Here is a 15,348-nt window from a genome sequence, read left to right as displayed (position 1 = left end):
ACTTCAGGAGGAAGGTCGAAAGCTGTCAACTGTCGCCGCTCAATCTAAACGCAAGGAGGTGGAGGCTGGACAGGTTTGGGTGGAGGCAGTCTGATCGGAGGATCGATGGCCATGTTGAAGAGCTCGGGATACCAGACTAGTCGTGCCCAGTCCGGAGCCACAAGATTGACTTGTGGCCCGGTTGCGCTTGATCTTCTTCAGCACTCTGAGCAGAAGTGGTATAGGCAGAAAGGCGTATAGAAGACCGCAATTCCACTCGCGACGAAAAGTGTCACCGAGCGAGTGCCTCCTTGGAAATTCCAACGCGCAGAACTGCTGACACTGCGCGTTCTCTTTGGTGGTGAACAGATCTAACCAAGGCTCTCCCCACTGCTGAAAGAGGCCTTGCACCACCTCCGAGTGAAGAATTAATTCGTGATCCATCATGCACGGCAGCTGAGTTCGTTCGTCCTGGTGTTCAGCGATCCTGCCAGGTGTTGAACCAAATGGGACATGCCACAATGTTCCATCCAAGTCCAAAGGTGAAGAGCCTCTTGACATGGGGCCCACAACCACACCCGCCCTGTTTGTTGCAGTACCACATGGCGATCGTGTTGTCCGTGAACACCTGCACTACCCTTACTTTGACAGAAGGAAGGAATGCCTTCAGTGCAAGAGGAATCGCCCAGCGCTCCAGAAGGTTGATGTGGAGCCTGGACTCCACCGGAGACCAGAGGCCTCTGATCTCCACCTCTCCCATGTGGCTGCTCCATCCCAGGAGAGACGCATCTGTCACCCCTGTAAACTCTGGTATGGCCATGGAGAGGGATCTGCCATTGAGCCAATACTGGTCTGTTAGCCACCACTGCAATTAGTGTGCAGTGCTCACCGAGATCTGAACACAATCGGAAAGATTCCCCTGATGCTGCGCCCACTGGAACTTCAGGTCCCACTGCAGAGCCCGCATATGCCACCTGGCATGATCCACCAGCAGGCTGCAGGAGGTCATGAGGACCAACCGCCTCATGTTCATTCTCACCGAAATCCGGGAAAGAGGCTGAAATATTGGTATCATAGCTTCAAAATCCCAAATTCGCTGCTCAGGAGGATAGGCCCAAACTGCGCTGTGTCCAGAACAACTCCGATGAAAACGAGCTTCTTGGAGGAGATCAGATGCGACTTTGGCACATTGACTGTGAATCCCAGCAAATGCAGGAGGTCTGCCGCACTCTGGAGGTGGGAGACGACAGCCTTGGGAGAGCCAGCCTTCAACAGCCAGTTGTTGAGATAGGGAAAGACTGGAACCCCTGATGTACACAGATGAGCTGCAACCACCGCCATCACTTGAACACTTGAGGGGCGCTGGCATGGCCAAAGGGGAGCACGGTAAACTGAAAATGCTCGTGGCCTACCGTGCACCATAGGTAACGCCGGTGGGCAGGCAAGACGGGTATGTGGAAGTAAGTGTCCTGCAAGTCCAACTCTACCATCCAGTCTCCAGGGTCGAAGGCAGACAAGACCTGAGCCAAGGTTAGCATTTTGAACTTCTCCTTCCGGAGAAATCAGTTGCGTCACTGAGGTCTAAGATAGGATGCAGGCCTTTGTCCTGTTTGGGTACCAGGAAGTAGTGGGAGTAGCAACCAAGACCTACTTCTGGCACAGGGACAGGTTCGACAGCCCCCTTGCCCAAGAGGGCCGTAACTTCCGGACGGAGAATGGCCAAATGATCCTCCGACATGCGATGGAATGCTGGTGGCATGGAGGGAGGGGTAGTCTTGAAGGGGAGGGAGTAGCCCCTTCGGACTATCTGAAAAACCCACCTATCCAACATGATGTTGTGCCAGTGGGAGAGGTGATGGTGAATCCTGTCGCCCACTGGCAACTGGTGGCCCTGAAAAGTCGAACTAGGAGGGTTTGGAGGCTTCTGCAGGGGGGACATTGGTGGACTGGCCTGCCCTCAGACCCAAGACGTTGGGGCCCACGTCCCCGGTCGCGCAGAGGTTGGGCAGCTTGCGCGGGCCTGTGGCTCTGGGTTGAACGTGGTGGGGCACCCCTTCCGTAGCCACAAAAGGGGCGAAAGGCAGACTGCATGGGACGAGAAGATACTGTGAGGCCCAAGAATCTGGCCGTAGCTCTCTAGAGTCCTTGAATCGCTTTGGTGCATTGTCTGCCTGGTCACCAAACAGGAGGCAGCCATGAATGGGCATGTCCAAAAGTGTAGATTGGACATCCCCAGAGAAGCCAGAGGTCCTCAGCCAGGTGTAGCGCCTCCGGGCTATCGACGTAGAAAACGTTCTACCCAGTGGGTCGGCAGTAGAGAGCCCACACCGAATGGTGAACTTTGCTGCGTCTGGACCCTCAGAAACAGCTAGGGCGAGCACGGCCCGGGCCTCCTCCGGGTACTGTGGCAGCACCTGCGCAACTGTGTCCCACACGGTGTGTGCGTGACAGCCCAAGAGACATGCGCAGTTCTAAGCTGGCAGAAGAAAACACCTTCCCAAGATGGTCCAGCTTCTTGGATTCCCTATCTTGGGGAGCTGTAGGGAATGTGCTACATTTAGAGGATGAGGCTTGGACCACCACGCTCTCGGGGGTATAGTGTTGGGAGAGGAAAAGTGGGTCGCCCGGAGAGGGGAAGTGGTTTAGGGCAATCATCCTGTCCACAGGAGCCCCTGTGCTGGGCATGGACCAAGTGCCCAGTAGGATGTCAGTGAGAGCCTCATTGAAAGGCAGCAGGGGCTCCGAAGAGGCTGCTGCTGGCTGAAGCACCTCGTTCAGGAGGTTAGTCCTGACTGCCACCGTAGGAAGCTCAAGGCCAATGGCCTCAGCCACCCTACGCAACACCACAGCTTAGGAGGCTCCCTCCTCCGTAGCCACGATAGGGGGAGAAAACATACCAAGGTCTGGGGGAAGTATCCAGATCACTGGCTTCACCCAACTGCTCTCCCCAGTCCAGCTCTTCCAGCAGGTCTGCTAGAGGGTCAACAGACCCCTCCCAGTCCTCTTCACCTTCATGTGGCTGCCAGTCAGGGCGAAAAGGAACACCAGGAAATAACAGTGGTACAAACGTACCGGTTGGCGCTGAGGCTGGGGTCAACGCCAGCCGGGGGCACTGATGGCGTCAGAGGTGTTGTCACTGGGATCGGTGCCGGGGAAGGTACAGTGAGGTCGACCGGCACCGATCCGGATCCAGGCCTGGATCCTCAAGGGACCTCTGGCGCCAGAGCCACCGGCCTTGAAGGCCCAGGGCCCCCAACCGAGTACGCGGGGCCCGAAGGCACGACGGCAGAGTTGGGCTGCCCACAGATGCCGTGAAGTGCTCCATAGAAACCTCAAAGCTGGGCAGGAGATGCTCCGGCTTCTGGAAAGGGAGGGAAGCACAGAGCCGTCCCAGAAGTGGGCTCCGGAGGCGGAGAGAGACGACACTCCAGGTCCCACGTCATGTCGGCCGACGGACGGGGAGAAGGCTTCGAGCGATGATGCTTCTTTGCCTTCTTCTTGTGCTTTGACTTACCCGATGATGAAGGGTTGGGTGAAGAGTGGTGATGGCTCCGCGACCGGTCCAGAGACCTCCCTCTTGACCGGGACCTCGAGCGGCGAGGAGCCGACTGCCGGTGCTCCTGAGGCTTTTGGGACCGCTTCCACAAAGACTTCAGGTTCATGGCTGGACTGTTGGAGCGCGACTTCAGGTCGTGGTCGAGCTCCAGGCACCAGAGGCGTGGATCTGTGACAGACATCAACTTATGACAGGAGTCACAAGGCTTGAAGAAGGTCAGACGATGGGACATCCCTAGTGCACCAGGAGTTGAAAGACTCGAAAAAGAGGTTGACAAAAGTCAACAAAGAATTAGTCAAAAAGTGACTAAGAGGCACGCTTTCTCTGGATCTGCGCTGGCTGGCACGGAAAAAGAAAGAACTGACGTCAGCGCACAGGGGGTGGCGTCTAAGTAGATACCGTGATGTCATCCTGGTGATCACGACGCCAACGACAAACGCGGAGTCGACCGATGCCACCTACAAACACACAGGGTAACTGCTGAGAAAAAATTATCCAGATCCAGTCTGACGTCTGGGGGTAATTCTAAGGTAAAGAATCTATAACTAATAGTCTCTTTAAGATGAATGTAATAATAATAGCTTTGAATATACCTACATATAGCTGATGTTACTGTATTTGCTTAATGCTGAAATGAGTCGGTCTGCAAAGGCAAATGGGGTTTTAAGTCTAACACAACACACCAAGAAGGTTTGTGAGGCCGTAATATCTACACATACCACTCCTTTACTTCCTGTTGTGCATGAAGTTCAAAGGTTTAAGGAAAAAATTGATTAACAACTGCTACCAAAGAAAAAAACTAAAATTAGGATTACAACCAAAATAGTTTTTCATTAAAAAGGTTAGCAGGTGAAGCAACATTCACTATGAACAGATTTACAAAGGGCAGAAGCTGTCAGATATACTGAGAAGGGAGTCACTTCCACTGATACTGATGTCACTTTAATACACCTCTGGTAGCACCCGTCACTCACACTTGGGGGTTAAAAGATTGAGTCTAGTAGGCAGTTTATTAGTTATTCAGAAGCTTAGAAATCCAATTAACAATTTATTCAAAATACTGATTCAGAGATCAGTATCTTTATGGTCTTGGTCGGCTTACTGGGGACTTTCAGTGACAAAAAGAGAAGTTAAGTAAAGAAAATTGCTTCCTATTGCCCTAAACTATCCTACCTTAAAGTTTACTAGTAGTAATGAAGGAGTCTGTACAGAATCTATGAAGCTGCAACTACTTGTCAAGAGGCAGAAAGAAGAGAAAGTCAAACTGAAACCAACCATCTCCCCAAATCCATACCACTAGGTTCTTCTGTGCTATATTTTGTCCCTCTATAATCTAAAATCTAATGTATTCACTACTATCTGATGTCGTAAAAGTTGATTAATTTCCCTATGGTTTGAAATCTAGCGTTAACTTACTTGAACTGGCAGAAAATGTCAGCATACTCTGGCTGGATCCCACTGGCCTGCAGCACTGTGACACGGAAAGTAAAGATGCTGCCTAGCTTCAGAAGGTCACCAGTGTCCTCTGAAAAGCCTTCCATCACCATTTTCCCATCTCGCAGGTTACCAGACTTAAGATCTATACAACCAGATAAAAAAATGAGAGAAACAAAACCATCAAATATACAAGTTCTGTGAAGAAAACACAAAAATACTTGAAGACTGGAACACTGTCATGTTAGGCACTAAAGCCTGGAGATGTACCATGCAATGGATAACCTATTTTTTAGGTACCATAAGACCTGTGGATTCAATGTGTTAAAAGTTAATTGGCTGTTTAATTACCAGCTTTTTACCTAAACTTTGAGAATACCACCCAAAACGGCATTACTGTCCCATGGAAATTAGAGTGACATACACTTACCCATTTCAGCAAGCCTGTTGATCTCTTCAGGAGGAGAGCTAATTTCTGAACTTTGGCCCTGTCCTTCCACAATCCGAAGTTCTTCTAGAGAAAGACCTGATTGACTCACTGGCACAGAATTGAAGTCACTCTAAACAATAGGAGAGGAGAGAAAGGAAATAAGATAGGGAATGGACTAAATATAATAATGCAAAGGTAGTAAAACCTAGCCTATTTATTCCAGTAGTTCACACCACCCATCATTCACAGCGGAGAGACCTTCTTCACATGAAGCTACTCAATTTTGGTGATTTTGTTATTCGACAAATAATGACGGAGTGAAATAAGTGCATATTTATTTTTCAAGATATACACCAACAGCTCAAAACTTCAACAGAGCCAATGAGAGGTGGAGCATTATGCAGGACAAGCTCACTGGCAAAAGATGCAACAAGAAATCCAACACAAAGAAGGAAACGCTCACTCAGACTTGCGTAGATGCAAAAGTTTTACTTCCAAACATGACACGTTTCGGCTATAGATGTGGCCTTGATCACATTAACATAAATGAAAAATCACAGTGCGTAAATTCCCAATGAGAAATAAACAACAGACTATGCATGGGTGAGAATACAAAAAACGTATTGTTCCTTGCATAGACCTAAAAAACGCGTACAAACAAAAATGTTATACCGGTACTACAACATAATAGATAAATGTCAAAGTAAATTTTATTGTTTGGTCAATTAAAACCTTAACAATATGAAAGACATTTAAAAGTTCACTTTAAATCAATAAGAAACTCATAAAATATCATACATAGTTGATTAAAATTATTAATCGTGATTTTTGTCCATTTGCACTGGCAGAATTCCAACCCTGTTGACAAACTTGATTATCCCATTGACAAACTTGATTTATTTATTTTTTAAAGGTAGAATCACTGTACTTGAAGGAGTCAAACGTTACCACCTTCGGAGTCGCTTTAAAAAAAAATCCGTTTTCGGGGCCTGGTCAAAGAATTTAAGGAATTTAATCAATTTACAGTTCAATCATGGGTCAGATGGGTTTAGGCCCGCAATTATTGCAGCACTGCAGGTCCTGATGCCTTTGGTGTTAAAAGTTTGTCTAAGTAAGGTGACTCATGCATTGTAGAGTTTATTGCATATACAGATTATATGGATAAAATCCTCTTTGTGATTACCGCAAAGTCGACATGATTTAGGCCCTGTGTGCACCCAGGTAGGCTTATCCGCTATCGACGGTAACTTTCCAAAACGTATTACCATTAATTGTTTCTTCAGGTAAATTGAGAATGTCATATTCAAGTAAGGAGCTGGTGCAAGTATCTTATAATTATTAATCACCATCCAAGCATGCAACCTTAACCTGAAGATATTTTTATTGAAAAGTAATGAATGCATTTTTGCTGCTTTGTTTATTGCTTGTTTGAAGGACTGGTATGGCAGGTTTTTATTCCATAACTTGGTTGTGCAGGTTATTAGCAAGGATTTGTACAGATATTGTTTGTATGGTGATTTTCTGTCCTCGTCTACTTCAGACCAAAGGGCTTTGTTAATTGGTGAGGTGGCCATGTTCAGTTTCAGCCGATACCAAAGCTTTATTGTGGTATACATTCTCCCTATAGTTTTGTTTGTAAGACCGAATTCGAGACGAACCTGTGCCGGAGAAGCTGACCGTTGTATCTGGAAAACGTTTTTGTAAGTAGAGACTATTAGTTGGTTTAAAAGGACTGAGTCTTTTCCATCGAAAGCCGTACTGGCATACGTTAGCGTTGGCAGGATTTTGGCCGCCAGCACCGCTAGCAGAGGTTTATATGATGGACCATTCAACTTTTTTGCCTGAATGCAAATGTAAGAGCACTGGTTCTCTTTGTCATGTACGTTTTTTGCTCTAAATGATTTTGTATATTGTCTATATAGAATCCCAAGTATTTATAGCTTTTTACTTCCTCTAACTGGTTGCCATTGAGCCAGATGTTCAGCTTGCTTCTCCGGTGATTGCCAATCAATATTGTTTTGGTTTTTGATGTGTTTATTTCTAATTTGTTAGATATAGTCTGATATTTAATTTAAAGCTCTTTGAAGACCGATCTTAGTTAAACTCATTAACACCACATCGTCGGCATACGAAAGATGTGTAATAGTTTACCAATTTGCGGCGGATGTGAATTAATACAATCTAGCCTCTGTGCAAGATCAGACATGAACAAATTGAAAAGGTGTGGGGCCAGTACGCAACCTTGTTTAAGGCCTTTAGTCGTAATCAGCTTTCTGGATAGTCTGGAGCCGTCTCCTATCTGGATTCTAATCCATGTATTAGAGTAGAATTGCAGTATTCCTTGTAGCAACCTCTTCGGGATGTTCCAGGCTCCCAGTTTTTTCCATAGGAGGTGACGGTTTACACACTATCAAACGCTGCCTTTAGGTCTATAAAACAGAGGTGAAGTTGTTGTTTCCTACGCTTGCATTTGTTTGCTATTAGTGATGGAGGTAAGATGTTCGTAATCGTCCCTATGCCTAGCCAAAAACCTGTTTGGTTAACTGGAATCAGATTGAGATTGTTTGACCATTCCTTCAGGCCTTCCAAAATAAGTGAGGCATGATATTTGGCTTCGACATCTAAAAGGACTATTAGCCTGTAGTTCGATGGATTTGTTCTATTTCCTCCTTTAAAAATAGGTGTCAATATCGAGCCTTGCCAATTAGGTGGAATACAATTTAGCAGCTCTATTTCTTTAAATAGCTTGAATAAATGCTCACTCCAGAAGGATGGATCATTTTCGAAGATGGCTTGTGGGATGCCATTAGGTCCTGGAGCACCGTCTCCTCTACCTTTCTGAATTGTGCGTATTACTCTATCAGCTGACATGGAGGACTGGTTTGTCTTTGCATTGGGGGAAGAACTGGTGCCATTTTTACCCTGCAGTTTAATTTTTGCCTCCATTGGGTTAGCACCAGATTCTTTTTTACTATTAAGTAGCTCGTACTGACCTCACCTGAGTTTCTTGCATCACTGACCCCTTGTATGATGATTTCCGATATGTTTTTTTACCTCCACTAATTCCTGGTTGTTCAATGCTGGCTTGTCGGGTATTACGATTTCTGTAAACTTTGTAGTTAGAAATTTTGCCCACTCGTGTTCTTGTATGTTTGACGATAGCGTGTTCACCGGCCTATGCAATTTATTTATTATTTCCTAGAATGTATTTGAGTTGGTTTTCTTTGCACTACAAAGTAATTCAGCCCAAAATTAGTCATTGTTGATTCTCTTTTCTTCCCATAACTTTTTTTCATACGTTTTCCTCAGCTGACGTACATTGTCCCAGGCTGTTTGGTCGAGGAATGTTTTTAGCCTCCTGTTAGCTTTTTTGAGTTTGCATTGCTCTCAGCCCTACCATTGGTTTTTGTTTAATTTCATTTTTTGTTTTTTTGATTTTTAGTCTGGTGTGGTTTACTCAGTATTAATGTTGTAAGATCTGAAGTGAATTTTACAAAAGTTTGGATTTTATTTGGGGCCCCAAATTCACTATCCATTATCACCCGTTTTAATTTAATCTGGAGTGCTTCTATCATTTCGTTTGACCATTTTAAACGTTTTAGGTCAATTGTGTAGATGCTGAAGTGTATATGCTGGTATGAATGATCACTCCTGGTTGTGTACTCTATGGAAAAATTAGAGATTAATGGCATCAATGCTAATGAGATGGCTATATAATCCAGTCTAAATTGTGTCTTTCCTCCATGGAATGTAAGTTTTGGTGGGAAGTCATCCGTTGTTCTGCCGTTTATTACTCTCAATCCAAGAAAATCTAAAGCATTTACCAGGCGTTGACCTACGGGGTCCGGAGATTATCTCTTTAGCTGGTATTGTTGTGGAACACCCCAGTATATATTGTCAGCTACTAGCTTCTCATCTTCATCCGGGGTGTATATTAAATTAGAATTAAAGTCCCCTGTCAATACCATATCCCATAAGGGGTATGTGCTCCTTATGTCTGTAATTGTGGCAATTAACTGGGCGTTATGGGCTGTTTTTTTCCTTGCTAGCGGATGTGTATATGTGTTGATCAACAGGACAGTTTTTGTTCTGCCGACGATGCCTGAGGTGAGTTTTATTAAATGTATATTTCGTCTCGAAGAGACAATCTGTTCCGATTCGATGTTTAATGCAGTGGATATGTAGACTGCCAATCCCCCTTTCGGTCGTCCATAAATCTTAGTTGTTAATGCAGGTACTGTGTAGTGTATGTAACCTGTCAGAGGTAGGTCATCCAATGGCCATGTCTCCTGAAGCGCTATTATGTCGCATATTTACCAATTTTTAGGGTGGCAGCCGTTTTCAAGCCATTTTTTTGCCCCAGCGATGTTCCATGAGAGCAGATGTATGTTTCCTGAGTCTAGCTTATCGGCTAGCTTTTCCATTGGTCAGTAGCCCTTGTCTGATCTTAACGCTCCTGGCAGCCAGCTCCATCTGTCTTGGTCTGGGTCAATCACTACCGTTTGGTCGTTATGCACTTCTCTCCTCTACGAGGTTGTTAGGCTGCTACCTTTTGCTCCTTATAGAACTGTAAATATCTTCTGGTTGTTTTCTCTTTGACTTGTTCCGTGATTCTATTTTTTTTTTTTTTTTTTTTTTTTTAAAGTTTTTATTGAACAATAATTCGATTACAAGCACGGGCCTACAACCACCAGGGCCGGCCGCTAAGTACAGAATAAAATATACATTTATCAAAGCTGCAGTCGGTTCCCGGGGCTCGGCCCCGTAGTGACTCCGGATAGTTCTAAAGGAACAGGAGACTTAAGTCCAACAAACACAAAAAACTAAAAGAAAAACAAAAGGCGAGGCATAAAGACAAACAGTGCAGGTCAGGCTTCCTCCGGGGAACTCCAGTTGAGACCATTAAGCAGCACGCGAAAGGAAGGAGTACCGGGAGGCTGGGGACGGGGGGGGGGGCCAAGGGAAACGAACGTCCATATGTAGTCATTCCAAAAGGTGCCCGGAACCGTCAAGGGTCAGGGGGACATGGCGATATCGGTGTCCACCAGGGGGGGCGTACAGATACCCCCGCGATATGCATTCCATCGCCCCCAGATTCTGCCCCATGCCCCCGGCTTACCACGGGCAACATACACAGTCTTCTCCCTGAACATACACCAGTCCATATTCTCCTTCCATATTGACACGGTGGGCGGCCGCTGGGCACCCCAAAGCTGTGCTATATCTCTCTTGGCAATCATGTTCCCCAGGGCCGCCCACCGAGTCTGAGCTGCGCTATAATCATTGGGCTCCCACACATTCAGGACACAGCGACGCACCTCCGGCAGCAGCACAACCCCAGTGACCTGTCCCATAACCGTATGTACCCGGCGCCAGTAGTCCGCCACCTCGCGGCACTCCCACAGGATATGGAGAAAGGTGGCGCTGAGCCCACAGCCCCGCTTACAGAGCCCATCATCGGAATATCCCATCGAGACTAAGCGAGGACCCGTCACATACACCCGGTGAAGAATCTTAAGCTGTACCAACCGGAGACGGGCCGGAATGGCGACCTCCTTGGGGGACGACAGTGCAGACTGCCAGTCCTCGTCGTCCAATTCCACCCCATCCCCCGTCCAAGCCTCCCGAAGGCGCACCAAGAGGTCAGCCCGATGATTAATCAGTTTCTTATAAATTAAAGAAATAGTACTGTCAGGGACATGTCCGTCGAGTATGCGGTCCTCGAGGGGCGAAGAAACCGGGATCTTGGTCCCCTCTCCAAAGACTGAAAGCAGGGCGTGTCGAACTTGGGCATAGCGGAAGAACTCCCTGTCCGTAAGCTCATATTCGGCCTGAAGAGCCGCGAAAGTCTTAACCGCGCCCTATGCCACAGGTCTCCCACTTTGCTGATACCAATCGTATCCCACTGGTCAAACCCCTTCGTAGTCCAGAGGCTCCCCAGGCGATCGGAGGCAAACAAAGGAGTAGCACATGTCAGTCGCTCACTCCAGCCCGTGGCCGTAGTGGCAGCCCTCCAGGTCCGCACCGCAATCTTAGTAGGACCCGTAAGGGTCCGGCCAGCCGAGCGGGAGTAAAGCGCCCTGTTATAGTCCCCGCCGGGAAGCAGGAACTTGTCCATCTCATACGCCGGATTCAGGCCAGGCGCATACGTGGCATGGTTGATGGCCGAAAGCTGCGCGGCCCAATAATACCTGCGAATGTCGGGAAGCGCGATGCCCCCGTCGTACCAGGGGAGAGTAAGCTTAGCAAGAGCAATACGCGCCCGCCCGTCCCACACCAATCTCCTCTGCAGGCTCTCCACCTCCCGAAAGTAGGCCACTGGGATGACGTCGAAGGAATTCTGGAGTGCATAGAGGAACCTGGGAAGGGACATCATTTTGAACAGCGCGGCCCGACCCAGCGGGGACAGGGGCAGCCTGCACCACCGGGCCGTGTCCTCTCGCAATCGCCGAAGCGGACGCAGGAGATTCTGCTCATAGCGAGCCACCGGGTCCAGCGAAACGTATATCCCCAGGTACTTAAAGCCGCTCAGAGATACCTGGATCGGAAGCCGAGGCGGCAGGAGAGGAGGACCACCGGAGATCGGATAGACGCAGGATTTAGACCAATTGATCGTGAGGCCCGAATTATTCCCAAAGGAAGTCAAAACGTCAAAGAGGACGTTGAGCGACTGCCGCGGTGAGGTGAGATATAGGAGAATATCGTCCGCATACAGCGAAACCCGATCCTCAAAGCCCGGGGCCCACCGGATCCCTCTAAGCGAGGGCTCGCAGCGGAGCCAAGCCGCGAGTGGCTCCAGGGCGAGAGCAAAGAGCAAAGGGGACAAAGGGCATCCCTGCCTCGTGCCCCTGCCGAGGGCAAAGGGCCGAGAGACCCGCCCATTCACCACCACCTGAGCCATGGGTCCCGTGTAAAGAAGCTTCACCCAGCCAATAAATCCTTCCCCAAAGCCAAACTTAGCCAAGACAGCCCAGAGGAATGGCCACTCGATGGTGTCAAAAGCCATCGTGGCATCCAAAGAAACCAGCACGGCCGGTTCGGAGAGGAGCTCCGCCCTGGCAAGGGCGCCGTGAAGACGCCGCAAGTTAAGAGCGGTGTTACGATGCGGGATGAATCCGCATTGATCCGGATGAATAAGATCGCACACGACGCTCAACAGACGATTGGCAAGGACTTTCGCCAGGACCTTAGGCTCCGCATTTAGCAGTGAAATAGGCCGGTAAGAAGTACAGCGGTCTCGCGGCTTGTCCTCCTTGGGGATAACGACTATCGTGGCCAAACGCTGGTCGGCCGGGAGGGAACCCGCCGCCAGAGACTCACGGAACATGCGACTGAGGAAGGGCGCAAGCTTGTCAGGGCGCAATTTATATAGCTCAATGGGCAGACCGTTGGGACCCATAGCCTTGCCCGAGCGAAGGGAGCGGATCGCGGTCGCTATTTCATCCGCCGACAAGGGGGCGTCCAGCCGCTCACGGTCTTCAACGGACAGGCCGGGCAAGGCGATATCCCTCAAAAGAAGGCGAGAGTCGTCCTCATCCCTGTCAGTCACTGGGGAGTACACAGCCCGGAGGTGGTCGGCAAAACATTCCACAATCTCGTCAGGCTCCGTCACAAACACACCATCCGCAGCACGCAACTCCGGGACCACACGATTCACTCTCTCCTTCCTGTCCAGCCACGCGATCAACTTTCCCGCCTTGTCCCCGGCATCGTACAGTCGACCCAGCTGCTCCCTATACATAGTTTTGGCCGCGTCAGTGACCAGGGACCTATACTCAAACTGTTTCAGGCTGAGGGCATGGAGCCCGTCCGGAGTGACATTCGCCTCCAAGGCCGACTCCAGCCCCACTATGTCAGTCTCCAGCCTCACCACTGCCTCACTCTTGACCCTCTTAGCCACCACTATCTGGGAAAGGGCGTGTCCGCGGATCACGGTTTTAAAGGCTTCCCACAGGGACATTGCAGACGACACCGACCCCTCGTTATCCAGGAAGTATTGGTCCATAGCCTTGACCAGGCTGTCACGAGTCGTAGGGTCTCGCAGGTACCATGGGTTAATGGGAGCGATCCGCCCTGCAGACCGCGGCCCGGTGTCGAAAAGAAGCCACAGCGGAGAATGGTCGGAAATACCCCGCGCCAGGTGCCTGACCTCACGAATCCGACCAGTCTGCGCCGCGGGCATAAGGAAGTAGTCTAACCTAGAGAGACTCCCATGCGCCCCCGAGTGAAAGGTGAATTGACATTGGGTCGGATGCATTAATCTCCAACTATCCACCAGGCCGAAGGTATCCAGCATCCCACCCAGCCATGCCTGGGCAGCGGGGAGGGTCCTTGGTGGGTGACGATCCAGTTCACCCGAAACCACAGAATTAAAGTCCCCGCCCATGAGCAGGAGGCTGTCCGGAAGGTCAAGCAGCATTCGACCCAAGTCAGTGAAGGTGGAGTTCTGGAGGCCCGGGGGGACGTAAACTGAAACCAGGGCAAGGGGCTGCCCCTCCCACCTCCCAATCAAGCACACATAGCGCCCTCTGTCATCCGAGACTATCTTAGTGATCTCCACCGGAAGTGAGGTTCGCAGGAGAATGCCCACCCCCCTGGAACCAGTTGTGAAGCCAGAATGGGCCACGAGGCGGTATCCCCCCCTGTTCATTGCATGACAAACATTACCAACCAGATGCGTCTCCTGGAGAAACACCACATCAGGAGTCAAACGACGCAAATATTGCAGTACTACACCCCGCTTGATACGGTCCCCCAACCCATTGACGTTCCATGACATAAGCCTCAACCCGTCCCCCCCCATCCTCCCCAATAGATCAAGGGTCCCCCAGCCTGCAGCACAGTTCCCAAATGTGGACAAAAATCAGTACCTCGCCCTGTAAACAAAAAACACACAGCAAAACAACCCCACCTCCCCCCCAACCCCACCCCAGAACCAACTCCCCCCACCCTGCACCCCTGCGGGCCAAAAAACCCCCCCAACTTGCAGTGTGCCTGTCGCCCCTCTAACCCCATTCTACGAAAAGACCCCAGAGGAGGTAAGGGACCCGTCCCCGCCCGCCCCCCTCACTGGTCCTGGTTAAACACAATATGCAAGTGAAATAAGACCCGACTGTACAGTGCAAAACGGCAAAATCAAGGACCAAAAGTCATTCTAAAGGGGACCCGTCACCCGCGGTGCCCGCAGAGGGTCCGGGACGGCCACCTCCGTCCGGCAGAGAGTCCAGCCAGTCACTTGCAGCCACGGGAGAGTCAAAAAAGGCTGTCCGATCCCCATGTTCCACTCGGAGTTTTGCAGGGTAGAGCATCGAATACTTTAGGCCCAGCTCGCGGAGACGACGCTTCACCCCGTGGAATCCCATCCGTTGTTTCTGGACCAGTTGCGTGAAGTCCGGATAAAAATTGATGGTCGAGTTCTCATGACGAACCGGGCCGTGGGTCCGTGAGGCCTGCAGAATAGCGTCGCGGTCCCTGTAGTGGAACAGTTTGGCCACGATAGGCCTCGGGGGGGCCCCCGGCCGTGGCCGACCGCCCGGAACTCGATGGGCCCGCTCCACGGCAAAGAACTTACTGAGGCCAGCCGGGGACAACTGTTTCAGGATAAGTTCCTCGACCACGAGGTCAACCGGGCGGCCGTCAGAGGACTCCGGTACACCTATGACGCGGATGTTGTTGCGTCGGGCCCGTCCCTCGAAGTCCTCAAGCCGTCGGGCCATATGATCGTTGACCACCCTGATGTCTCCAAGCGCGGCCCGCAGATCCGACACCTCCGCACCGAGGGTGGAGGTCCGTGTGTCGAGAGCCTGGACCCTCTCGTTAGTTTTGGAGAGGTCGGCCCGGATCAGGGTGACATCAATCGCGACAGTGTCAATCTTACGGGCCAGGGCCTCATATTGCGTCGCGATGGTTTCCCTAATGCCCTCAATGGCGCCCATAATGTCCTGCAGGG

The 15,348-nt window shown here is 49.9% G+C and overlaps 1 protein-coding gene across 16 annotated transcripts in view; it reads right to left on the bottom strand.

The window, feature by feature from the left end:
- The window catches only part of KIF1B (kinesin family member 1B), a 1,461,559-nt gene that overhangs the window by 451,480 nt on the left and 994,731 nt on the right, over nt 1-15,348 (bottom strand). For all 16 annotated transcript variants that reach the window (XM_085609808.1, XM_085609814.1, XM_085609823.1 and 13 more), the window contains 2 exons: nt 5,400-5,529; nt 4,952-5,114 (listed from right to left, as the gene is read on the bottom strand). In XM_085609808.1, the coding sequence (XP_085465934.1) occupies nt 4,952-5,114; nt 5,400-5,529 (293 nt within the window). The remainder of the gene's footprint in view (nt 1-4,951; nt 5,115-5,399; nt 5,530-15,348) is intronic.

The sequence above is a fragment of the Triturus cristatus genome, chromosome 1_2, assembly GCF_964204655.1.
Source record: "Triturus cristatus chromosome 1_2, aTriCri1.1, whole genome shotgun sequence".
NCBI classification, from domain to species: domain Eukaryota; kingdom Metazoa; phylum Chordata; class Amphibia; order Caudata; family Salamandridae; genus Triturus; species Triturus cristatus.
This window is presented reverse-complemented; position numbering and strand designations above follow the sequence as displayed.